This window comes from Lycium barbarum, chromosome 2 (assembly GCF_019175385.1).
Source record: "Lycium barbarum isolate Lr01 chromosome 2, ASM1917538v2, whole genome shotgun sequence".
Classification (NCBI taxonomy): domain Eukaryota; kingdom Viridiplantae; phylum Streptophyta; class Magnoliopsida; order Solanales; family Solanaceae; genus Lycium; species Lycium barbarum.
In genome coordinates this window covers 153,222,890-153,250,754 of record NC_083338.1, presented here as the reverse complement: position 1 = coordinate 153,250,754, position 27,865 = coordinate 153,222,890, and the positions used below count along the sequence as shown (strand labels likewise).

Here is a 27,865-nt window from a genome sequence, read left to right as displayed (position 1 = left end):
GAGAAAGATGTGGCTTGAAGTGTGATACAAAAATACCCACAGTATTATATGAAGATAATGCTGCATGCATAGCTCAATTAAAAGGAGGATTTATAAAAGGAGATAGAACGAAGCACATTTCACCAAAGTTATTTTTCACACATGATCTCCAGAAGAATGGTGATCTTGATGTGCAACAAATTCGTTCAAATGACAATCCTGCAGATTTGTTTACCAAATCTTTGCCAACTTCAACTCTTGAGAAAATGATATTCAAGATTGGAATGCGAAGACTCCGACATTTGAATATTGGTCTTCGTCAGGGGGAGTGAAATACATGTTGTACTCTTTTTTCCTTAACCAAGTTTTGTCCCATTGGGTTTTCTTGGTAAGGTTTTTAATGAGGCAACTCTCAAAGCGTATTACTAGATATGTGTACTCTTTTTCCTTCATTGAGGCTTTTTCCCACAGGGTTTTTCCCAATAAGGTTTTTAACGATGCACATCATCTATGGACATCCAAGGGGGAGTGTAATAAGTTGGTATTTTACCAACTTATCTCTTCTTTAATCTTATATTTTTGCTATGTTTGCTTGAGAAAATAGTGCATTTAATATCATTTACATCTATTTTACAGGTTTATGTGATTTATAAGTGATCGGAAGAAACCAAGTGAAAATAAAGTCAAAAAGAGGTCAAATTGGACGGATTTGCAAAACTGTCAAAACTGGACAGTTTTGCAAAAACGGGACAGATTCGCAAAAAACGGGCAGAATTGCAAATCTGAAATATGAGGCATAAAAGAGAGGCTTAGGGAAAAAACATTATCATCTTTGGCACAACACACAAGTTCTTGGAGGCTAGGGTTCATCACCAACACCTTGGAAGAGAAGATTTGGAAGCACCCAATGAGAAATTCTTTACCCATTTCTTCTACTCTTGCTTTGTATTGAATATTTATGTGTGTAGTATTTCATTTCAATACTTGAACCTTGTTTATGGAAGTATATATTGTTTAAGTTTGGATTGAATCTCTTGTTTTGCTTATGTGTTGAATGATTTTATTCATAATGAAGTGGATTATTGTTTCTTTAATTAATCTCATTTTGAATGATTCTTAAGGGAGTAGCTAACCCTAATACTTGCCCATTTATTTCGATTTAAACTTGGAAGAGGCAAACTCGGGATTGGGAAAGATTAATTAACAAGAATTTGGGGTGTTAACCCTCATCTAATGGAAATCGACCTAGGGATAGGCGACACCACTTGTAGCCATATTCGGGTGTTCTTAATGCTCCTAATTGCTTTAGGGATATTCAATTAGGTAGTCTAGTTAGTCTTCGGAAGAAGCTAATTTAGAGTCATTATCCGAGGCTAAGTAATATAAACTCACCATTATTTGTAAATCATGAAGTACATTGGATCGTTACTTGAGCGTAGTTTCCCTTGTATCCATGCTTGTGGTCATTGATCATTTTACTTGCTTTCTAGGTTAGTTTACATTCTTGCATTAGTTATAATTTTCTCCAAAACCAAAATATTATCCATCGTTTGGCTTTAGCTATTATTGGTGAAAATTCCTACTTTTCCTAATCGCCTACATATTGTTCTCTGTGGGATTCGACCTCGACTCATAGTTGGGTAATTATATTTGCATACGACCGTGCCCATTCTAATTAATAGGGTGGATTTGGACGTTATCAGAGTGTTATGAAATATATTATGGATGTCCAATACACAAATATAATGCTTCTCCTCCACCATCTTAATGGTTCCTCCATTTTCCTCCACCATCTTAATGGTTCCTCCATTTTTCTCCACCATCTTAATGGTTCCTCCATTTTTCTCCACCATCTTAATGGTTCCTCCATTTTCTCATATATTGAATGCATATGTAGCACTATAAATAGAGGCATAAGTTTTCATATGAAATACACTTGTAACACATTTTGGAAGAATAGTAAAAATCTCTCCTCTTTTGTCATTCTATTTCTATGGTTTTCATCCTTTAATATTGTGACTCTTTTAGCTTCATTTTATAACATGAACTAATTTGTTTTGTCGCTCATTTCTATTATTATAAAGAGGACCAACACAATATCAAATACTTATACCAAAAGTTTTACAAATTATATATGTAATGAATATTTATATTATAAGCTATATAATTTGTACATTTTTAACCAACTATTTTTTTTATCTCACGTGAACATATGTTATAGTTCTCTTTTCATATATTACTGCATGCACTTCAATTTTAATTCTCCGACACATTTATTTCCTCCATGTACTTTTACTTGTTCACTTTTGATTTTTCACGTTCTTGCTGAATATTTATTTTCTTCTCATGTATAGACGTATGTAGTTCAATTTTAATTCTCCTACACAAATTTATTTCCCCCGTGCACTTTTACTTGTTCACTTTTGACTTTTCATGTTCTTTAAGAATTAATAAATCCCACGCGGATATATGTCATAGTACTGAATATTTATTCTCTTCTTATAAATACACGTATGTATTTCAATTTTAATTCTCCGACACATATTTATTTCCTCCGTGCACTTTTACTTGTTCACCTTTGACTTTTCATGCTCTTGCTGAATATTTATTCTTTTCTCATGTATTACTGCGTGCACTTCAATTTTAATTCTCCGACACATATTTATTTCCTCCGTACACTTTTACTTGTTCACTTTTGACTTTTCATGTTATTTAAGAATTAATAAATGAAGTACTTCCTCTATCCTATGTTACTTGTCTACATTACTTGACTTTTACGTTCTTTAAAAATTAATAAATGAAGTACTCCCTTCGTCCCATATTACTCGGCCACATTACTATACTTGACTTTTCACGTTCTTTAAGAATTAACAAATGAAGTACTCCCTTCGTCCCATATTACTTGGCCACATTACTAAAACTATATGTCTATTTTTCTATTCTATATTTTTATTCTTCTTATATATAAACGCCCAAGGTGGACGAACACAACAACAATAAGTTGTACAAAAAGCAATTGAAATTGTACTCTAAGCAGGGACTAAGATGTGTACATTTCAGAAGTATTAATTCTACATGTTGTGTGTTTATTTTTTAAGTCCCCACAGGTTCGCAGTGTCTTAATCGTCCTTTCATTTTCTTCATTTGGCATATACTCCATCTGTTTCAATTTAAGTGTCTACGTTTGACTAGGCATGGAGTTTAAGAAATAAAAATAGACTTTCAAATCTTGTGGTTCTAAATTAAAAATGTATATAATATAATAAAATATCCTTTGAATCTTGTGATTATAAACTTGACATGTAAGATATTTGAATTGTCAACTTACTAAATATAAAAGAGGCGGACATAACCAAAATAAGACAATGTTTTTATTTTTATTTTTTAACAACAAATGCCCAAGTGGACGAACACAACAACAATAAGTTGTACAAAAAGCAACTAAAATTGTACTCTAAGTTAGAACTAACATGTGTATATTTCAGAAGTTTAACATTAATACTACCTCTTGTGTGTTTACTTGTTAAGTCTCTACGTATCGGCAGTGTCTCAATTGTCCTTTCATTTCCTTCATTTGACATATATTCCCTCTGTCTCAATTTAAGTGTTTACGTTTGACTAGACACAGAGTTTAAGAAATAAAGATAGATTATCTTGTAGTTCTAAATTAAAAATATGTATAATATAATAAAATATCCTTTGAATATTGTGATTATAAACTTGACATACTGAATATTTAAATTGTCAACTTACTAAATATAAAAAGAGATGAACATAACCAAAATAAGATAAATTTTAACAATAATTGAAAAATTAAGGGGAAATATAAGACGAAAAAAAAATATGGAGACTCACTAAGAAGAATCATGGTATCTTTTGCAAAATATACAAATCATAAAGACTAATTAAATTAAATAACCAAATTAATTATATTAGGCTACATGCATCGCACGAGCAAAGTTTGCTAGTACATATAGAAAAGAGAAGGAAAGAAAAGGAAGTAACGTGAGGAAAAGTTTAAATTGCACATTTATGGAAAATTTTATTTGGAGATGGTCAAACATTAATTGTCAACAAAAAAGGAGTACAATTTTCTGTCGATTACATTGACCTCTTCTAGATTGCTATGGCTCAAGAAACTTCCTCTTTGGTATTAAAAATTAGGATTGGCTCCTTTTCATTTCCCTTTCTCTTCATTTACTCTAAGTTATATCTTAGATTAGTGACACATGATATGAATTAGAATCAATGACTAAGATTTAATTGACTTAAGCAAGGTCCTAATCATGATTTACATAATCAATAACTTATCCATTTATATATTAAAATTATTTTCTCTCTCTTCCTATTTACTTTTCTTACGCAGTAAAATATCTTTTCTCCTCTACCCGATTATTTTTCCCACTTAATTTTATCCCTACGTAGAAATAGATCCCATTATTCAATTGGTGATATTTTCCATCTTTTTCAATTATGATGTTTTCTAATTCACATAATATAGACCCCATTATCCAATTGGCAATTGTATATTTCTGAAAGAGTTGTCTATTCCGAAAAATATCACAATGGAATTAAAATAGGAAGACAGATAAAATATTTTAATATATTTATGGATAAATTATTAATTATATAAATCATGGTTAGAGAGTCTTGCTTTTGTCAATTAAATTTTAGCCATTAATTCTAATCCATGACATGTATCTCTAATCTGATGTAGAACTTGGAGAAAATGGAGAGATGGGAAATGGAGAGGGAGTCCAGAACCAAAATGACCCCAAAAAAAACATTTTGAACTAAAATACCCCAACAAAAAAAAGTTACAAAACTACCTTTAGCCAGTAAAATACTGCGCTAAAGTACTTAACCGTAACAGCCCCGTTAAGTGCTTTAGCGCAGTATTTTACTGCGCTAAAGAAATTTTTCTCTCACCTATAGCGCAGTAAAATACTGCGTTATAGGACCCAAGATAAATCCCGTCGGGTTCCACCACTGGCAAAAAAAAAATTGAAAAACGCCATTGGAGGCGAAACCGAGGTGGTCCCCACATCCAAAGACATCGTTTTCTATTAAATTTCATCGGGAAAGTTTAGATTCTCGGTATATTCAAGTCAAGGAGCAAGATTCTAAGTTCGAATTTTGGAAAAAAGCGGCATACAACTCGATTAAAATAACTCTACAAAAAATCTTCGATTAAGGTTTTCTACTATGAACTTTTGTTATTATTTTGTTATATACATTATATTCTAAGCATGCTCAACATTTAATCCTTGCTATTTTCCAAAAAAAAAATCAATTTTTTTTTTGTTCTTGTTCGGACTGGGCAGTGGCTTTTGCCACTATTCCTTTTTTTTTTTTTAATTCATTATTTGTTAAATGTTTATCAATTGTTAATTTGTTAAATGTTTATGAATTGTTAATTTGTTATATGTTTATGAGTTGTTAATTTGTTAATTGTTAATGAATTATTATTTTGTTCATTAATTATTTGTTAAATATTGATTATGAATTAATTAGTTGTTAAATATTGTTTATGAATTGAAAGAAGTTGATTGGTAATGAATTATTATTTTGTTAACATTTTGTTTGGATGATTGTTATGTATTGTTTCATAATGTATCGCTTTGTGTTGTATTGTATAGGACCAAATCAATGGTTACATAAAATAGGACCTTTTGTCGTTACATAACAATAAAATTAAAGTAACAATCAAAGCAAACATTGTATTTAAACTAACAACATAATATAATATAATAGGTAACAACCATCCAAACAAGTTGTAAATGATTATGAATTGTTAATCTATATTATTTAAAAAGCATGAATATATATGTTAAATAAAAAAAGATTATCTAAAAAACAATAGTTAAAGTTCTTCTTTTTATAAATACATAAGTTAACGAAAAAAATGTAAAGTTTGTAGGAAAATATGTGGTCGACGAATATACTCTTTTAGTCTAATTTTATCGTAGTTGTATTGGCTATTTGGTCAACTAAAAATATATCACATATTCAAAATAGAGTTCTAAACAAATATTACTGCTGAATTTCGATTCCCAAACTAATTAACTTAAAAGTTTTTGCCATCCACATAATTCAAAAGTAATTAACTTAAAAGTCTTTGCCATCACATATGTGTCCTTACTATCACATATTAAATTTACTGCAGTCCCATGTTAATTATTCACAAGATATAAGACTACATAATTCACATATTCCCTACAAATTATTAATTAGTTAATATAATTTATCTTTCATTTCAAGAATAATGACTAATTTAGTTTGTACAGACCGGACTCTTTCATGGATCCGAATGTTGCCCTTGGGCCCTATGTTCCCCCGGGGCCCAATGATCACCCGGGGCCCGCTGTTCACCCGGGGCCCGATGATAAATTAGTATTGTCTTTGCAAGGCAATAGTAGGTCAGAGTTATTATAGATGGTACTATAGAGATATCTACTAGGCTCCGCCCCCGTAAGCTGCAGAGAGCGTGGACTCTTTTACGCCAGCACCCCCCACACCCTCGTGTCTTGGAGATATTGTTTCAGGGCGGCATCTACCGTTGCGTGTCCGTTGGTCGGGTACAGTATGATTGGGCTCTCATCACGGTCATGGTTGAACGGTGGAGTCCAGAGACACATACCTTCCATCTTCGCACTGGTGAGGCAACGATTACACTTCAGGATGTGGAGGTCCTCTTTGAATTGCGGGTAGATGGAGAGCCACTATACACTCGGTACGAGCCTCCTCCTGGTCAAACGTGGGCGACAGAGTTGACTAGGCTCACCCACTTCGTGCCTAATGCTAAGGGCCAGATTTCGGGACAGAGTCGGGTTCAGATTAGTGCACTCTGCACTTATTTGGAGGGTCTGGATCCAGTTGTGGACGGCACCCCGCAGGACGATGTTAATCGTCATGCCCGTTTGTACCTGCTTATTATATTCATGGGCATCTTGTTCTCGAACTCATCGGGTGCCTTTGTCAGTTTACGTTAATTGGTTTTCCTGGAGCATCTGGACCGCTTGGGAGATTACAACTGGGGCGGTGCTGTTTTGACGTATCTTTACAGATGCTTGTGCCGAGCGTCTATTGGTGTTGTCAAAGATGTGTGTGAAATTTTTGCTCTTCTCCAAGTAATATTTTAAGTGTGTGTTCCTTTAATGTAGACAAACCTCTTGAAACGACGACTTAAAAATCGTATTTTCTAATATCGCTTATAGTTATGGGCATGGGAGAGATGCTGCCTTTTCAGCCCGTACCTAGGCATCACCTCGAGAGTGACATGCCTTATGCGAGGAGGTGGACAACGGGTTTTGACCGGGATGTGGATACGCACCACAGTATTCTTCCATTCCGGGACCAGCTTGATCACATGACGGACGATGCGGTAAAACTATTTAACTTTACATTATTAATTTAATTAAACGCCTTTTCTACTTGGTGATCACTGGTTTGTATTTATATGTTATGCAGCTATTTATATGGACGTCGTACGCTGCTATATTAGATGGTTTGCCGGTCTTTTGCAGGGCAGGTCAGGAGGTTTGGAGGTCGCGGTGTCCATTGATACACCTGAACATCGTAGAGGACCACATGTCCAAGCGTGTCTTACGACAGTTTGGGCATACACAGAGTATACCCCCTGACGTCCGCCATGAGCTCCGACACTACCAGCGGGACGATGGGGCTGCCGTTGATGATGATTTTCTGGCTTTCATGGATGTCCAGCTCCACCGTTGGGAGAACAGGTTGGGCACTTTAGCGGTGGTCGGCCATTTGACTCCCATTGAGGATTACATGCGCTGGTATTATCAGATCACACGTGTTGACACCCAATTTTGTCCCGCCTCTCCTCCGAAATACCTATTTATGCTTCTAACATTTTGGAAAATTAAAATATATATATATATATATATATATATTATATTTTACTATAATTATTAGCCTTTTATCAATGCCAGCGTTTCACTATTCTATTACAATACTAATTTTTATTATTGCTATTATTATTATTAATATTATTATAACTCACATTTTATCATTTCAGCACATTTTACCGGCTTACGCACTCACATCGCATTTATCTTCGCATAATTAAATAATAGTTTTATTTACTGTGGATTTTCGAAATATTATTGCACAGCTATTACAACGCCATTTTTATCTGAGCACTAATAATTGCATATCTTATATTAAGTAATATTTTAACACAGGTTATTTAAATAAGTCTTTTATTTAAATTTATAAAACCCATATTTTAAATCCATCAGTCAATTTTGGGGCTCATCCGTTCCACAAACCTGTTTGGACCAGTCCATTAATGACCAGCCCAGTTTTAATACCCAGCCCACGTTTCAGATCAGCCCACAACCCAAATCCTACCCGGTCCAGCCCAAATCATTACCCGACCCGATTGGCCCATTCTCTTTAACAAAAGAGATGAAACCCTAAGGGTTTCGTCTCTTCTCCTTCGCCGCACACTCCTTCCTGTCCCCCACGTGTCTGTTCCCCCCACGTTTCCTCTGTCACCTCCACTCCCCGTGTCCCCCCCCCCCCCCCCCCCCCCCCCCCCCCCGCTCCTCTCTCTCTCTTTCTTCATCAGAAATCCCAAACCCACCCTATAAATGGTCCTTTCTCGAGTCATTAAAGGGGACGGAAAAACCTCCCCCTTCCCCCGGAAATACGAAGTCTCTGGAACCTTATAAAACTCTTTGAACAAGAGCCTGTTTAGTGGTGCAATTTCTAATCAAATAAGAGTTCCTCCATGGCCTGACACCCCCCTGAAAGATAGATCTCTCTGAGTCGTCCAAAATTCCCCCCTAAAAAATAACAAGTTTGCAGTGGTTGTGACAATTCGAAATATCGAGTCAAAAAACACTAACACAATTGTTTGTCTGTTTATTCATCTGTTCGTTGCTGTGAATCCGAGCCTTTCGAGCTTCGTTTTGGTAGTCGTCGAGGTAAATCTGAAAACCCCCGTACCCACTTCGCTGCACTCGAAGCAGGTAATTCCCAATCCTTTTTGTTATTTTATTTTGGTATTTAATTCTATCTGTCATATGATTGTTAGCTTGGTGTATAATCATATAGTGTTGATTCTATTCTAGTTTAAACAATGAGCTTGGTGCACTATTAGTATGATTGTTAGTCAGCTCAATTCCCTTTAGTTAAAGTGTAAGTTAGTTATAGATTTCTTTTAGTTCAAATGTCATTTGTGTGGTATAACTGTATAAGTGTTTGTTACTAATTTTGTGGGATGGTTATAAGCTTGGTTTGTTATGAATCGGTAGCTTAATGAATCCCAGCTTAATAGGCGTTTTTTGGATTAGTCTGCTTTAGTATCATTCTTGCCTAAAATGAAGATAATTTAATTAAGTATGACTTGGTGGTTTAGAGCTCATTTAAGTTTGGTTATCAATGTATGATTAAAGGGACTATGGTCCCATGTGCCTGTGCATCTAAATGTTCATTTAGTGGCCAGCTAAACTTACGAAGAACTAAATCCAATTCATGAGCTTGCCTCAGATTTGAATGTTTATTTTTCCTTTTTTTTTTTTTAAATACACTCTACCTGGTTTGAGATTATTGGAGCTAAAAATTATGGTTCATGTCTAAGATGTATGTTTCTCAGAATGTTTCACTCAAAGGTTAACCATTAAATATTCTTAAAAAAGAAGAAGAAGAATTACATGACTTAAAAGTCCCCTGTACATGTTTGTATATGAATAGCAAGTTATGGTTGGTGGTCCTTCCCTGTACCTTTTTTAGCTAAGTTTAAAAATGAGGTTTAACTTGAAGCTTGCATGACCACTTCGGTTTCCAACCCCAAATCTTTGAATCATGTTCTATCTCTTTAAAATGATTCTTCTTCTTTTTCACATATTGTTTGTTGATCGATTGAGAACACTTACTGTAAAGGAATAAGACCTTTGTAATTAATAGGGTTCAAAAAGGTGTTCATTATTGTCCCTTATTTGATTCAGAGTAATAAGATAAAGACTTATTTGTGTTCAAATTCCTTTATGTGACTCATTAAAATGTACATTAGATATCATGATAATAGGAAGCTTGAGCCTATTCCCATATAAAATAAATCAAAAAATGAGTTAAAACATATTGGGTTCAGTGATCTCTTTTCTTTCATGTTTTGTCCTTGAGAATAACTCTTAAGATTGAGTGACTAGCTATTTATTTGATCACTGGAAAAGGATAAGGAATAATATGTTTTTTGTTCATCTTTAATAATGTTGAAAAGTTTGTTAAGCTCCAGTCATAATTCTGGATATAAGTTTCCAGTAGATCAAGATTTGTTCTAGTTTTCAATTAAATATTAATTGAAGTTGGCAACCCTTTGGATTAATAAGTGTCAGGATAACTTGACTTTAGATATTTTGCCTTTATATTATACTTTGCTTCTTTCTGCCTAAGTAGTAATTATAGTACAAGTCTGTTTATTTTGAATTTTCTCTGAGGAAGTTGAGGATCCATGTCGAAACCTAGCATATATGTGATGAAGAACTATTTCGTTTAGTAGTAACAACGATGCCTTGAAGAGTCTGCTACTAGTTTTAAAAGACAAGTTATGTCCAGTTCTGGGTTTGCATGATGCATTTGAAATAATAATCTCATCATTTTAGAATTAGTTTAGTCTAAAATATATGTGTGTGTTAACTTCTGTTGTGTTTGGGAGCTAAATGAGAATCCTTTAAAACACCTAGCTTTGCAGCAAACCCAAAATATTTTGATGTGTCTATTTCATTTCATGACAGTTTGCTTTTAAGATTGGTTTACCCTTAAAGGATCTATGGGTTTTAGTTATCAGTTGCTACCTTAATGCGAGGTCGTTTTGTATTGTGTTTGAATTTTGAGTTCGTGCTATGAGTTAATGTGGTATTGGATTTAAAGGCACGTTTATACTAACGTAAGTAACAAAACCAGCAATTCATATTTTTGCTTAGCAATCTTTTAATCTATTTCTCTCTTAAACTGTATGGGATTAGGATGTTTTCCTTAAAAGCTGTCTGCCAAAACTGTATGATACCATTAAATTACGTATCATATTTATATGCTTACAGTTTGAGCCTCAATTGTTATCCTAGTATCAAAGCATCAAATATATTTAGAGGTAGGTCTCCTTTACATGTCTAGTTGATCTGCGCTTTAGTTTAAGTTAGTCTCCAGTTGTTCCTTTAGTTACTGTGTTGTGAACTGAATTGAATAGGATATCAATTTAACCTTTATCAAGTTCATTAGACTTCCCAATTGCTCAAACAGCAGCTTTCCTAATTCATCATTAAGCTCCCTTCCCTGTAACTGCATATGCTAGGCTAGTTGATTCCATGAAATAAGAATCTCTTGAATTGATATTTTACATGTTTAACTTATTCATCGGCCAGATACTCATCCTTCTCTTTTCATTTTTTATGCATGACCATCGCAATACGAGTCTGAGGGACTCGTTCTTCTTCCGCATTCAGTGTTGGGCTAAGAGCCCAATGGAATTTATCGAGTCAGCCCCATCAGTTGCTGGGCCACAGCCCAATAGTAAACAGTCTACCGCATCTACTAAATTTCGCTGGGCTGAAGAGTAGTGGACAGTGGCAGTTTTTGAAATGGGCTGAGTCCATTTAAATCATTTGAATCCTCTATCTTATTTTATTTTATTTGTGCATTTAATTTGTAATTATACGACTAACACTTTGCTTGTTTTATTTGCTTAGATTAGGTGAACTTTAGCGGAATTAGTGGGGTTGATTTTAGTAAAATGGGTAGGAAGAATCAATAATTAATTCCATAGTTTCATTTTTCTTCTTGCATATTAAATCATGTATAGTAACCATAATATTTATTTATATTAAAGCAAACTGTATTGGAAATTTTAAAGTATCGCTAATACGCAAATATAAACTCAAGTATATTTTATAAACATTGTTTTCAAGATTCATCCAATTATACATATTTTTAGCCAAGCATAATTAAATAAAAAGAGAAAGAAAACTCATCATCTTTTGCATTCTATTTATAAAATATGTTTAGATTTTCTACACTACTATACTCATATAATGTAATTTTATCCTAAGTTTAAATTGGCTAGGTCTTCTCTTAAAAGCTTCTATTTATATGCGAATCATTATATTTTGCAAGTCTCATTTTTTAAAAATGACATTATTATTTAAAGCTTAGCAATATTTATAGTTTACTTTAAATAACATTCAAAATCTCTTTTTGTGCAAATTATCCTACGAATCTTGTTTTAGAATAGCATTTTTTATTCAAAGTCTTAACATATTTCTAAATCTTATTTTAAACAGCGTTATTATATTTTTTAAAGCCTTAGTAACATTGCAAGACATTTTCTTAAAATTTAAGCATCTTATTTAACTCTAATTAATTAACCTAAGTTTGGCCGGATAACCGTAGTTAGTGGATTCTAAAGGATGCCTAACCCCTTCCCTTTAGGATAATATAGAGCCCTTACTTAGAATCACAATTGGTTAAGCAGACTATTAATTGAGGTTTAGTTTTAACTTTGCCTTAGTTAATCTCTAGGTGTCCTAATTCACCGTTAAATTAATTAGGTGGCGACTCCTTAAAACAAAATCAATAGAAATCACCAACATGTCATACTCCTAATTCAACCCGGTTAAAATGGGGTATCACAACACGCTGATTGATCGGCAACCCAGCTTTGTATCCCCCTAGGGATGTAGGATGCTGAGCACTTGCGGGGCAGTATGAGGCATTGGTAAGTTTGTCGTATTTAGATTTATTTAATTGCATTAATTGTTACGTTTTAAAAAAAAAACTTTTTTTTATATTGTTGAACACAAATGCAGTTGGTGGTCGTACAACGTTTATGCACCTTGGGGTTAGAGCATATGCCTTACCCTAGGCTTACGGGGCTTGCGTCGGAGATGGTACGGATATCCGAGGATGGTATTCGGCAGGTAGAAGAGATTAGGCGCAGGGAGGAGCCTGCTCCGGAGGTTGAGTATCAGGCAGCGCTAGGAGGAGGACCGGGATGCTCCCAGAAGAGGAGGCCGTGCTGGCAGAGGACGCCGTGCTGTCGGAGGACGCCATGCGCGTAGAGGACGTCGTGCTGCTGCTAGAGGGCCTGGTGGTGGAGGACACCATCTAGTAAATGAGGCAAATGGGGCCGATCCCATTCCAGAGAGCGTTCCCGGTCTAGTCCATCCGCAGCCGTTCCAGGCCGGTGGCAGCTCACCTGGGGACTCACCTACGTTTACGTCGGCGCTCTTACTTGCTGAGATAACTGGGTCTTCATCACAGCCGAGCCAGAATGCATACATGGAGGAGCGTGATAACGTTGATTGGGCGGCGTTACGCGCTTCATTAGCTAATGAGCAGCCTGTGAGGAATTTAGAGGGAGCCAGGATTCTTGACTTCGATGAGTTTTTGATCTCGGTTAGTATTTGAAATACTTATTTGTTCATTTAACTTATTTATTTTAAATATATATGTTACTCATTATTTAGTAATATTTTATATTTTAGGATTCGGCGCCAGCGGGTCCACCAGAGCCACCCACTCAGGCGTTTTCTCATGGGTCTGCCGAGCCTGCGGTGTCTTCCCATGTGACTGTCGAGCCACAGGTGAGCTTTTTATTAAAAATTATTTTATTCAATATAAGGTCAATATTTAATATACATATTTGATTATTTAAAGTACTTATTTTAAATATGTACGTTACTTATTATTTCATTTTTTTTCATATTTTAGGATTTGGCGCCAGTGGGTCCATAGAAGCGACCCATTTAGGAGCATTCTCATCAGCCTACCGAGGCAGAGGTGTCTTCTCATGAGACTACCGAGGCGCATGTAAGTTTTTTACTTAAAATTAATTTTATTCAATATAAAGTAAATGTTTATTTATTTTTTATAACCTTTACTTGGACTTCGAACAACATCTCGTCCAGGAGACTACCTCATATTCACCACCAGACCCATCTCAGGAGTCTACTCAGGCGCCTGTTGACATACATGTTTGATTATTCAACAAACGTTAATGTATTCAGTATAAATAAGAAATGATACTAATATTTATATACTTTTCAGGTTCATCCTTCGACGCCTGCGGTGGCGACTCCTGACGAGGAAGAGTCCGAGTTTCTAGATCCAGGTCATGATGAGCTTCTGCCCGTGCTAGCGGGATCAGATCCCAAGAAGAAGCACATTCTAGTCAAGGGCGCACGGTCCAGGGGAAGAGGAGATGATCATGACTTCGAGCGCCCGGTTATTAAGAGGAAAAAAAGACGATGGAGACGATGGCGAGGGCGGTGGGGATGGTATGAGCCTTAGGCCTAGGGATAGTCTCCGACATACTACATGTGGGACCCATCCTCGATAGTGTATATACATTAGTGTTGTACAATTTATCGTAAATATTATATATTTTTTGCATATTTATAAATATTATCTTAGTCTTTATTATTGTTTATAGTTTCACATCCTAAATTGATAATAAAAAAAAACGTGACACATTCGAAATATAGTTAAGCATTAATTTAAAAATAAGACGAAACCCTAAAAGATAAATAACGTAAAGCTAATGACTACAAGTCTTCAAATAAAAAAGAACTTCGAGCACTTTTCAACCACCAAAACGACAATCCAAAGTATTGCATATTCTTGATGTATTGAGCCTATCTTATTAATTGTACAAATATAAATAGAGTTCTATATAAAATATTGAAGTTCCGGAGTCTGAAAGCATGATTAATATACGGCTAAACTACGTAAAAAGGAGTGAAAATGTAATAAGAGGTTGTTTTTGGAAAATGGTGGTGTCCTATAGCGCAGTATTTTACTGCGCTCAGGTTAAGTGCTTTAGCGCAGTATTTTACTGCGCTAAAGGTAGTTTTGTAACATTTTTTTTTGTTAGGATATTTTGGGTCAAAATAATTTTTTTGGGATCATTTTGGTTCCGGACTCATGGAGAGGAGCTCAATCCTAAAAATCACAGTATATATCCCCTCGTAATAGCTTCTACTCCCCTGCTCACTGCAGACGATCACTTTTTAAAGCATGTTTCATCAAATAGATACTCCCAGCTGTTTTGATATATTAATCGATTAGCTCATATTTTCTAAGAATAAAACGATAATATTTGCACAACATCAAATTAATGTGTAGTTTAATTTTCTTTGCATGAAATCAATATGTCAACAAAGGTTGAAATATAAAAAAAAGAGGGGAGGTCAGAAAGAAAAAGATTAAACTAAATGGGAGGTCTCTTCTCTTCATTTGAAGTCAGTGTACGTAGAGGAAAGGTCAGGTAGATTACTCGTTTGATTTGGTTCTGAGTGAATAATTTAGCATTTATTTTACATTCCAACCACATAAATTCTTTCATAAGGATAAATCTATTGCTTCACCGCTATGAACCAAACAATCATTCAGTAAAATGTAAATGTGTTCAATAGTTGGGCAGCAGAAGAGGTCCAACAGTGGATCCAATCCAAACCCTTTTGGGCTTAAGTAAAAAGAGTCATCTATGATGGAGTGGGCTTTCTACTCTTTCACTAAACCAGGAATATCAATTTTCGATGGTTTAGAGTCTGCATTTGTTTTCTTTTCTTTTTTCTTTCGTTTGTTCATCAACCATGAGGATTCTGCTTGATTACGGTATCAACTGTCATCTGTCTGCTACTCCCTCCATTCCAATTGATGGGGCACAGAGTTTGACTTTGCACAAAGTTTAAAAAAGAAGGGAAGATTTTTGAAATTTGTGATCCAAAATAAGCCTTAGATATTTGTGTAGTTATAACTCATTTCATAAAATTAAATTATTTTTAATATAAAAATGTGACATTCTTTTTTAGACAAATTATAAAAAAAATTGTGCTACATAAATTGAGATAGAGGGTGTACTAATTAAGACATTTAAACGTTCCGTCTCTCTGAGTATGGGTTTTAATCTGTCTAGCTTTTGTTTAGATGAAGACAGATAATATTTGTAATCCGTATAAACATGTGACTTGATTGTATTAAAAATCCTGTTAAGTATTACTTTAACATGCTGATACTAACGGAACATGAAACACCATAATCAACAATTTGATGACCAATTCAATAAATTCTGTCATCTCTAATTATTGTTAGGAGGAAGGGAAATTTTGGATTCTTATATAGTAGAACTTGGGTATTTGCCCGCGCTTCGTGCGGTTATGAATAAAATCCAAAACTTTGTGTTGCTACATGTAGCGGGGAATATCACTTCTTTTCGCTTTATATACATTGACCAATAATTTAATAAGTTACGTAAAATATAAAAATACAATTATAAATTCATAATCCTGAGGTAGCTCATAAACAAAATTATTAAAGAAACAACCTCAAGATGCATTTTGAACTTTGTGATTCGCACCTTGTCACTTATACTCACAAGATAAAGGTATAATTTACATGATATTGAAAACTACATCTAACGATTAAGCTTAACTCAACCTTTCATAAAAATATCAAGCCAAGTGATCTATATATGCACAGTTACATTAGGGAGGTAGCCAGGTGGAGCAACAAGATTCATCCGAACCCCGAATCCCCTTCGGGAGAAAATTACACTGTATATATATAATTAAAATTACTTTTTATGCATATGTAGTAGTTGTTGAATCTTGTTGAATTGTTTGTGTTTACTTCTTTATATTTTGAAACCCCTTAGTGAAAATTCTTGCTCCGTCACATATTACATGCTTTATACATAGATATCACCGAACCAATCCAAGAAGACAAATGGGAGGAAAGAACACCAATGAGGTAGAAGTTATGCAATAATAAGCAGAGATAGTAAAAAAATAGATGATCTTACAAATTAATCTTTTTCAGAAAGGCGTTCACTTTGCAAATAAGCTAGTGCATTCATTAAATTGGTTCAATGTAGCTTAATTACAGAAGAAAGTAACATGTTATGTGAGAAATCACATTCAAGTTCTATGTAAATTGGGTAAGACACTGCCTTGCAAATGATCAATCTTGAAGTTGGAATCCAACATTCTCCTCCTCTTCTGAAGCAGCCATTTCAATTTTCTCCTTCTCATGCCTTGCTTTTGTTTCTGTTTCAAAGCTATTCTTTTTGGGGGTTTTTCTCCGTGTAATTCTTGAACTTGCCACACAGAAAAAACAATATCTGCTATACAGCGAAGCAAGTCAACATGAATCCCAGTGAACTAACACACAATTTTATCATAAATTTGATAAGTAAAATTACCATCAACTCAAATTAGTCCTCATGTATCAAACTCATGTTTCCTTTTCCTACTCTAAAACTAACAAATCTGCATAGAGATATCCTAAGGAATTATAAGCTCCAATACATAAAACATTTTACAAAAAGCCTATGCCAAAGAGAAAATGATCTACCAAGCAGCTATTATATTGGTCTTGAAATTCAAGTATTTGTTCTTTGAGGGTTAGTATTTTGTAACATTGTTTTTACTCCAGAGTATTTTCTAAGATGTTTTCTATAAGGATCTATAATTTTTACAATCTTGCTTTTCTTATCATTAAAAATTCCTTGTCTAGAGCTCCAAGCCTCCAATAGGAAAGTGTCTAAAGAATGAAGTTTGAAAAACAACGTTGAATGCAGAGTATAGCATCTCCATGATCTGCCAAATGAATACAAAAAAGGTAAACTACAAGATATAAGTTCTTTTACTCGCGATATCATATGAAGCCAGCAACTTGAACTTAACAATCTACAATAGGTCAGGCACAACTAAGTAACTGTGACAAATGTGCTGCTAAAAAAATGTTAAGTCAAAAAGTATCATCTACTCAACATAGTTGTCAAATGGAAGGTGATAGAGCAAATGACTATCCATTCAAGATATGAATTATTAAGCTAAGAAATACTTATCTTTAAAAAGTATTCAAGACAGGTTGGTTCTGCCACACATCAAAAGAACTTGCATGATAAAAGAGAATAATTTTTAAAGCAACTCTTCCCCATCTTCTACTTCTATCTTTAGAGATGTTTTATCAATGTTGAAAAAAAAAATTGGCCTTCGGAAATTCTGTGTGCAAAGCATGTGCCAGAATATCAATAGTGGCTCGTGGTCACACTGTTTCAAGTTCAGGAAAGATTTCCAACACTTCCCATACGTTGCAGAAAGGCTTTGACATATACCTTCATGCAATTGTAATAACAACCCAATAAATATCAAAAATCGCAACTACTTCTGCCCAAATCGAAATTAAAACAGGGAGAAAAATTTACACAAAAAACCACATCTCAGTCTACATAGTTTCAGAAACTAAAATTTAAAAATTTGTAAGATTACAGGACAATACTTAACCCGGACCCAACAAAATTAAAAAGTAAAAAGAACATGTTCAAACAAAATTCAAGCCAATAATATTTGGCAGCAGCACCACAATCTTGTAGGGCCGTGATTTCTTATAGAGCTTGCAGTTATGAAGACATTAGTACGAACATAATCTAGAGGACGCTTATGACCAACAAAAACAACATTTCTCATGAGAAGTATTCTGTGAGGACTTAGGAATATTTATCCACAAAAAGTTTATTGGGATTTCAAATATTAAGTCATTAATTTCGGTTACCAATAATTTTTCTTAATAAAGTTCTCGTGTATTTATTATTGGCTAAAAGTTAAAAGGTGATGGAACAAATTTGCATCTTCTGCTAACCTTGTCAAGCTCAATTAACTTTGTTTAAAAACATTGTATTAATTTCCATAGAAAGTTGTATCTTAACTTATTTTCACTAAACTATTATTAACTATCAATTTTTTTCCTAACAATTTCAAATCGGAAAAGTGAACTTACATATCGGGTGCCAAAGTGGTGAGAGATAGGTTGGAATATATATGGGTCTTTGAAAGTTATGGTACTTTTCATCTTCGTTATTTCTTCCTTAAATGCAACTTTTGTAGATGGATTTCATTTGCAATTGTCATAATGAATGATGAAGAAAATTGATGGCTAATTCCTTTCCTCTATAACAATATCAGCTGGCAAAAGAAAAGGGAATATCAGAAACCAAATACTCCTAATTTATAGAGGAAAATTTTGATATAATTCAAGAGCTCTAAACGTATTAGTAATACACCAGTGGAAAAATACCTCTTGCTAAAAGCCTAAAACCTCTTCTTTCCTTTTCACTTCCTATAAGAATAATTGCAAAATAAATTCATTGCACTAATATTTCTGCAGCAAAAACATCAATCCATCACTCTTAAACAAACTTTCTATAGTAATAGCGTAAAGAAATCCAAAAGAAGGAATATAGAGAGGAGAAAGAAAAAAATGGAACATATACAGAGAGACCCGAATGAATTGGATCCCCTAAGCACCAACTGTCGTCAATACTCAAAAATCAGTTTAACCCTTGATTATTAGATCCATTTATATCATAAATTAAAGTCTAAAACATGGTTCTGACATTGAGGAGATCCACCTGCATTTCATTCTTCAGAATGAATGATATGATTCAAATTAGAAAAACACGGAATTAAACAATACAAATAGGATAGATAGAAATTAAGGGAGAAATATGAGAGAAAGGTTAAAACTAACAATCAAATAAGCATTTAACTATTACAATAAACCAAGGAAGAATTGAAACTTGAACTCATACTTGGATTCACTCATCCAAAGTAGTCAAAGGGTTCAAAAAAGAAAGAGGAATTCTTAAAATCCTCACAAAGAGCACTTGCTCAATTTTTCATACATCAACACAATCTAACCCTCATAAAATGACATAGTGTAGTATTTATACTAGGTTAAGAATAAAGACTAATAATGATTATTACAAAATTGCCCTTAATGAAATAAGGGTCGGGTCTTCTTAGTCTTCTTTGGCATATGAGCTTGTTTTTAAAAAATAGCCCCTTTGCACAAATGACCTCTTTTTCCATGTTCCATGTATTCTTCCAAGTGGAGTCTTCTACTTCCATTTTAGCATCCCTTCAAGCCTCAAATCCTCCTTCCATGCATTTTCTAAGTACTTCAAGCAATATTTTGATACAAGGTCGGATCCGCAAGCTTGATGGCTATCTTGGGGTGTATCATTCCCTCCTTCTTTGAAGAAATTCGTTCTCGAATTTTTGTCTAACATGATAAATTTAACAAAACCCAAACAAGATCCAAGGACTAGCAAGTGTAATCTCCAAGACGGGTTAGCAATAATAACACAAACAAGAGAAGCATCAACAAATTTTTCCCAAAATGTACTCTTATGATATCACCAAGCATCTAGAAATTCAACAAAGGGCATGTATGACACAAACGATGCAAATACTTGGCTATCCACATAATTATGAACAAAGGGTGAATAAATAAAACCAACAATCTTAAGAGAACAAATTGTGAAGTTCATGTTGGCTCTAGTGATCATAAAGAATAATTCTCCCTCTAATTCAAATGAAGAATCTACTTTCTTATACATGAATGCATTATACTCAATATTCCACACTCTACACAACACGCCAATCCATGTCCAAGAAGAATGTACACAAACTACTCCGGGATCAAATACAAAAGTATCCCCCACGCAAGACTCAAAAAATATTTGAACCATATCTAAGCATGAGTCAAGAATCAATGACATGGAATAATCACAAGAAAAGGTTCTATTTTTAAGCTCATGTATGCCATGCCAAACTTCATATGGATTCTTCTTACTCTTTAAAGTAGAAGCTCTAGCATAGTCCATCCCAAAAGTATATTCAGAATCGGGAATAGAGTAAGTAAAGAAACTGATATTAGAGCTAATATCTCTTAATTCACTACCCTTGACCATCAAGTGTCCCTCCTTCTTTAAGAATCCTTCTTCACCCTTGAAGGATTGCCTCTCAAATGATTTGCTTTCATCAAACAAATCATGAGTTAGCTTGCTAACATCCAAACATGTAGAATCTTCCAGCAACTCTTCACACAACATATTCCCAAAATTATGCACTTTTCATATTTTAAAATACTATTTTCACCAAGGGCAAATAAGTCAAAAAGAAAGGTTTCACTTAATATAAACTCATCAATGATGCCCTCATTTTCAAGCTCACTTTTGGATTCATCAAAATTAAGCAAAAGATTAAGATTAGAACAATTCAAAGGAGTATCATGTTCTAAGCAAGTGTTATCTTCTTTCAAAAGACAAACATTTTCATCATGACATGAACCACCACTTGAATCAAGAATGTCATAATTCAAGAGACCACAAGAATCAAGCAATTCATTTTTATCTTCACCAAACAAAGGTGGAGAGTCATACAAAGAGTCACTATCAATGCCAACATTGTAAGAATAATCTTTAGTTGGATTTCTCAAATAATCAAGCAAATCAAATTCTTCCTCAACCAAAGGATCATCCTTTTTCAAGAGAGAAAGGTCCATATCAATAAAGGGATAGTTACCACAATCTTCATCCAAACCTATGTTCTTAATGGAATTCATGAAATAGAACAAAGAATGAATTTTTATCATGCTATCTTTCTTTTCAAGCAAAGTACTCTTTCTACTCTTGCCAACACATGACATTGCACTTGCATTCTTCAAACTCAACTCAAAGTTACTTGCACAACTAGAGTTCATGCCTTTACAAGATAAGGAATCAAGACAACTAAATTCACTTGCAAAAAGACAATCATCCTCCATCAAGTTAGTAACAAGAATAGTGTTTCTATGAGAAAATGTAGCAATAGGATCATGAATTAAACAATTACTCAACGAAGCACTCTCAAGCCCACTAACGTTCTTAAATTGCACATCACTAGTTTGTAACTTCACAAGCTCACAAGAAATAACTTCATTAGCTACACAATTGACATCAACTAGTGGATGCCTATAACAATCACTTTGGTTCATATTGCAAGAAGACGAATTATCAAGATTACACAAATACAAGCCACCCACTCACATTCAAGGTGTCAACAATATTACCATTCTCATCACAAGTGTCAACACTAGGTGGACACAAATTGATCTTGCTAGAAGATTCAATTCGGTCATCAAAAGGATCAACTAGTGTATGAGCACTCTTATCACATGATATTGCACTATCATTCATATCACAAGTGTCAACACTAGATGGACACAAATTAATCTTGCAAAAAAGAACCAATTCGGTCATCAAAAGGATTGACTAGTGTATAAGCGCTTTCATTAATAACATTAATAACATTATAAACACTTGAAGTATTAGGAATAGCTATTTTACCTTGATTCTCAAGAAAAGGATCTTCTTTACCTTGACTTCCCAATTTCAAGTTCACTTGACCAATTGAAGAAATGGTCTTGGCCTCCATTTTGTCTTTCAAGCATGGGAAAATTTCGGATTCTTTAAGGGCATTCCCCTTTGGATCCTCCAATAATAATTTGCTTCCAAAAGTACCTACACAAGAGACATCACAAATAGGAGAAGAAAGATTGAAATTGTTAGAGTTAGAAAAAGTGTGTGGCAACTTTCTCACATCACTCCACACATTCTCTCCTTTTTCCTCTCTTAAGTAGCCACTTTTCTCTCCCTTACTTCTCTCAATCTTTTGTCTCTCATCTTTGGGGAAGTTAGGGTGTACTCCAAGAATACCCTTTGAAGGGTTAGGATGGCCCTTCAAATCAATTCCAAGCCTTGGACTTAGAGATCTATCTTTTGACTTCTTTATTTTGGATTGGTAACAAGACTTATAGCTCACCTCTTGAGTAGTTCTCAAGCCAACACTTATTTCATTAATTTCATGGCTTCTTGAACTTGTAGGACTTCTTGATGTGTCATCATGTGAGGACTTATAGAAACTTCTACTTGGAGTAGATTAAGAAGACACATTTCTCCTCTCTTCTTGGTAGGCTTCCACAAGCTTACTCCTTTGTGGTTTTTCGATAGGCAATTTCTTAAAGAGACGTTCATTAAAACTCCAATGAGTATGAACCATGAATCTTCTACGCACATCTTCATAAACAAGATCATAACCACGTTTATACCAAGGAGATCCCAAGCATAGGTCACAAGTGACCAAAGGAAACACATATGGCGAATTATAAAAATATTCTCCTTTACTAATATATACATTATCCATTACTTCATTGATCCGTGTCTGATTGATGAACTTTGAAGTACACAATTGATAACATAGTAACCCCAACCTTTTTACAACGGCGGGACTAATAAGATTTTCCGATATGTTTCTTCCCACCTCAATAGTGTATCCCCTTTGGTAGTTGATGGCCACCTCAAATCTACAAATCTCTTCTTTCACATCAATTACCCTTACATCTTGAGGATTCTCATTCAACTCATCATAACAATATTCATATGATATTCTACTAGTATGAGAGTTACGAGAAGGAATATACTTCAAAGCTTCATAGCCATCCATCTCTCCCATATAACTCCTTGTACCTATTAAAGACATTTTAAAACAAAGAAGAGTGGTTAGTATAAAACAAGGACCTCACAATCACACCCTCACATTTATATGTGGTACTCAATCAATTTCACTCAATTTTCGCTCGTGTATCACTCAAAGGCCGATGGCTTTTGTGACCGCACTTAATTGATCTCACCACTCAAGCCTTTTCGCACAAGTAGCCTATATCCTCAATCTCAAGAACCACAACTTTAACTGTCCTTTGAATGAGCTCCAAGTATCGGTTCTGAGTGGAGTTTATGTGACACGAAGAACGGACAAATGAAAGCAAACGGACTTGAATCAAACAATTAACAATGAAGCAAAAACGAGAAAAGCAAGCACGAAATGATAAAGGCACACAAAATGAACTAGACAACATTAATATGGACTAATACCAATGTCGACTTCTTGAAATAATCAAAATAAGATGAAAAGGAAATGAAGATAACAAACTAGAAAAGGTTATATATTAAATTGGACAGAAATTGGCTCCTGGACTCATATAGACTAATTAGGGCTATTTCTGCAAAATGGAAATTAGAGCGGTTCATCTTCTTCAAGTGAACTGGACTAAAAATGGATCCATATGCACTTCAAATCTCCCCCAAACAACCCCAAAATTTGGATATGAACTATTCTCGGTGTTGCGGTTATTTTGATATATTACCCACTCGATTCGATTCACGTTTGCGGCAACCCGAAATTTGAAATGGAAGCTCCGAGCTCCTATAATGGTTATCAATGGCGATTTCAGCCTAGTACCTTAAATGGAGACCACGAAACCAGTATGTCCTTCCACCTAATGGTCTCCAAATCATTGACAATTCAACACAAAGACGTTCGGTGAAGCTTCTCGACAACAACTTCGAATAAACAATAAGACCAACAACTTCAAAGAAATATATATATATTGAAGCTTCAATGGAGTCCAGTTTATAGGTTTTTCAGATCAACAAGGAAAACCAGAAGCTTAGCTCTTCAAACGCCCATATCTTTTCTCAGCTCAATAAACTAGTTCCAAACTTTCAATCCCATTCCTAAACTAGGCTCTGATACCAAATGATATGATTCAAATTAGAAAAACACGGAATTAAAGAATACAAATAGGATAGATAGAAATTAAGGGAGAAATATGAGAGAAAGGTTAAAACTAACAATCAAATATGCATTTAACTATTAGAATAAACCAAATGAAATAAGGGTCGGGTCTTCTTTGTCTTCTTTGGTATATGAGCTTGTTTTTCAAAAATAGCCCCTTTGCATAAATGGCCTCTTTTTCCATGCTTCATGTATTCTCCCAAGTGGAGTCTTGTACTTCCATTTTAGCATCCTTTCAAGCCTCAAATCCTCCTTCCATGCATTTTCAAAGTACTTCAAGCAATATTTTGATACAAGGTTGGATCCGCAAGCTTGATGGCTATCTTGGGGTGTATCAATGACGAAGAAACACTTGATTTTGTCTCTTCCAAATGTCTCCTTTACTACCCCTCTTTTATGTTGTGTATTGTAAGTTTTGACTTGACCCCATAATTAATCATATTGACGCAACACATAATGTGGCTGCCAAATGCAAATGCATCATGGAGTGCATGACAATATTTCAAAGCATCACAATTAAGAATTCTCATTCATGGTTCTTATTCCCTTTGTGGATGGTATAGGAAAACGATCTATCATCTATCAACTAAACACTAAAACAAACATGCCTAATTATAAGCTTCCATTCGAACAGAAATTATCAAATAATTAACACAATTTAAACACCTATCCCATCATTATATTGTCTCACAAATTTAAAAAAAAATGTTAATCAGACTTTGAAGTACGATTAATTATTGAACCACACAAAAGAGGGGTGAAAAGGTAGCATGATTTGGTTGTTGAGTAACATTCTCAACACAGTGAAGATCCGATTCATAAATTGTGTGCGCAAGCCAATTTGATCTCAAAAGTTTATATTTATTTTTTTAATGACAAAGGAACCTGCAGCCGCTACCCTTTGGGTGGTGCGCACAGGGTAAACCCCGCTCCTGGCAATAGCCAAGTTATATTGGTACACGTGAATTGCATTCTTAGGCCCTGATATAGTACTAAAGCACCATATGCATCACTTGAGAACAAATGAAAGTGGCTAATATTATCTTCTCCGTAATGCAACAACTTTGTCAATTAACATAAATAATAAAGGTGCTAACCAAATATGAAATATGCATCACTTGAGAACAAATGAAAGTGGCTAATATTATCTTCTCCCTAATGCAACAACTTTGTCAATTAACATAAATAATAAAGGTGCTAACCAAATATGAAATTCAGGTTTATCAATTAACATCATAGACTAACTATTTTAGCATGTTATTTCTCAGGCATTTACTAATAATTTCAAGTTGCTCAAGGAAACACTTTTGGATCTCCTAAGTAAGAGAAAATTAAAATAACACACACAAAAGACACATGTGAAATTAAACTACATAAACAGGGAAGGATATTTTACCTGTAACTCCTTGCATAAATTGGTCGAGGATAAGCAAAATTGCAAGCGGCCTTGAGGGAAATAAGAATCCAACAGAAGCAGAAAAAAGGGAAGAGATGGAGGGAATGAAGGGACTGTTGGTGGTAAAAATGTAAAGCGACCACTGAGTTTTCAATTTTAAAGAGAATCGGGCGCAGTTGTTGGAGGGGTGTAAAGAGCGAAGAGGTGTGTGTTTGGTGTTTAGTTTTTAAGGTGTCTTTTTATTTTTTTCTTTTCCCCTCAAAAATTTGTAAAAAAAGATAAATACAAATTCTGAATTTCGGTGATGTAACGTCAGTGGCCCTTTGGCCTGCTTATATATATATACTAGATGGCGGTACAGGCCCAATATTTTAGATTATAGTGTATTTATGTGTGTAATTATTTTTTGATATTGCTTGATTTTTTAATATGAGGTCTACTTTTTATTTTTTATTGCTTTTTTTTTTTAATATGATGTCCACTCATTTTTTTTAACATGAGTTGGAGGTGGACGACGATACCACCTCCAATGCCCGTGTTGAGCACGGGCCCAACACTTTGATTATAGTGTATCTATTTGTATGTAATTTTGTTTGGGTATATATATATATATATTGCTAATAAACACACACACACACACACATATATATATATATATATACTATGTTCAAAACACGATTAATATAACATTGTAATTTGTGCTCCGTATCCAAAACTTTATTATATTAGTATTTGCAACGAATACAAAGTTTGCAAAAATTTATTAATACTTTTTAAAAGAGAAAACTTGTTAAATCGAAACTATTTTCCTCTCTTTCAGACAAAATAATAACAATATTTAAGCATCAGTTGATACTTTAAATTTTAATTCGATTAATTTAAAGGTATAAAATATTCTATTGTTAATGTATGTAGACTGGACCTAAACAATACTTATTGTTTTTTTTATCAAATTTTGATTTGGATAATTCTAATTCAAATTATTAAATTAATTTTACATGTTTAAAACGAAACAAAGTAGAGATTTGATTTTCTATTTAAACGAAGAACTACTTTTTTTTTTAATTTTTGGTGAATATTCTTGGTTTAGCTCATTTTACTTGTCATGTTGTCTTTTACACTTTTTTTAAGGAAACATCAATTAGAATTATAATTTACTAATTTACCTTATTTATTATTTGATCTCCATTTAATATTATTTTTTCTTTTACGACATTAATCTCTTTTCACATTTATTAGAGTAAGAATTAAAATAAAAATAAAAATATTTTAAGTATATTTATTTTAGTAAACATAACAAATAAATGACATCGCGGAATAGCAAATATAACAGTGAAATATCTAGATTAGATCTCAGGCTAATATAAGAAAAGAAAGGAAATTGTATGGTTTGACCACTTAATCTTTTGAAGAAATATTTTGCTCCCACTAATGGGTTGATACGCATGTGATAATGAATCCACCATTATTGACTTAATGAAAATACTTTGAGAATTACATGAATATTATTTAATTTTTTAATATGGGGTGCACGTTTTATTTAATATGGGGTCAACTTTTTTTTATATTGCTTAATTTTTTTAATATGAGATCCACTTTTTTTTTCATGAGTTTGGAGGATTTTTTTTTTAATATTTTTTAAATTTTTTAACATGGGGTCCAATCCTTTTTTTTTTAACATTAGTTGGGGGCGGATGACGATCCATCCCCCAACCCATGCTTATATATATATATATAATCCCAAGTGGGGCAAGTTGGATGCATCATTTTAAGTGGAAGGATTAGAGAACTAATTAGGTACTTCCTCCATTTCAAAATAATTATCTCTTTTAACTCATGCACATTCCTTAAGAAATTACTCATTCTTAAAAAATTAAGAGTGTTTTTACCAATTTATCCCTAATTAGTGCTTAGAAAAATAATAAAGGTAAGTTTGAAAGAATAAAATTAATTTCTTCTTGAAATCTTAAAATGTCACTTATTTTAAAATAAAATAAAAAGCCTA

At 33.9% G+C, this 27,865-nt stretch overlaps 1 protein-coding gene across 9 annotated transcripts; it reads right to left on the bottom strand.

Moving 5' to 3' along the window:
* Window positions 1-16,761: 16,761 nt before the first annotated feature.
* Window positions 16,762-26,459, bottom strand: LOC132628275 (uncharacterized). 9 transcript variants are annotated; one of them, XR_009578093.1, is made up of 4 exons: window positions 19,598-26,459; window positions 19,084-19,167; window positions 18,787-18,971; window positions 16,762-17,125 (listed from the first exon to the last, which is right to left on the bottom strand). XR_009578093.1 is itself a non-coding variant. In XM_060344062.1 (2 exons), the coding sequence occupies exon 2, from the start codon at window positions 21,823-21,825 to the stop codon at window positions 20,848-20,850; it is 978 nt and encodes a 325-aa protein (XP_060200045.1). In that variant the 5' UTR covers window positions 21,826-22,351; window positions 22,653-26,459; the 3' UTR covers window positions 19,564-20,847. The 9 variants fall into 9 exon arrangements, 3 of the variants coding, with proteins under 3 accessions (XP_060200045.1, XP_060200043.1, XP_060200044.1); XR_009578094.1 differs by having other exon boundaries at window positions 19,084-19,125; XR_009578097.1 differs by lacking the exon at window positions 18,787-18,971.
* Window positions 26,460-27,865: the final 1,406 nt, after the last annotated feature.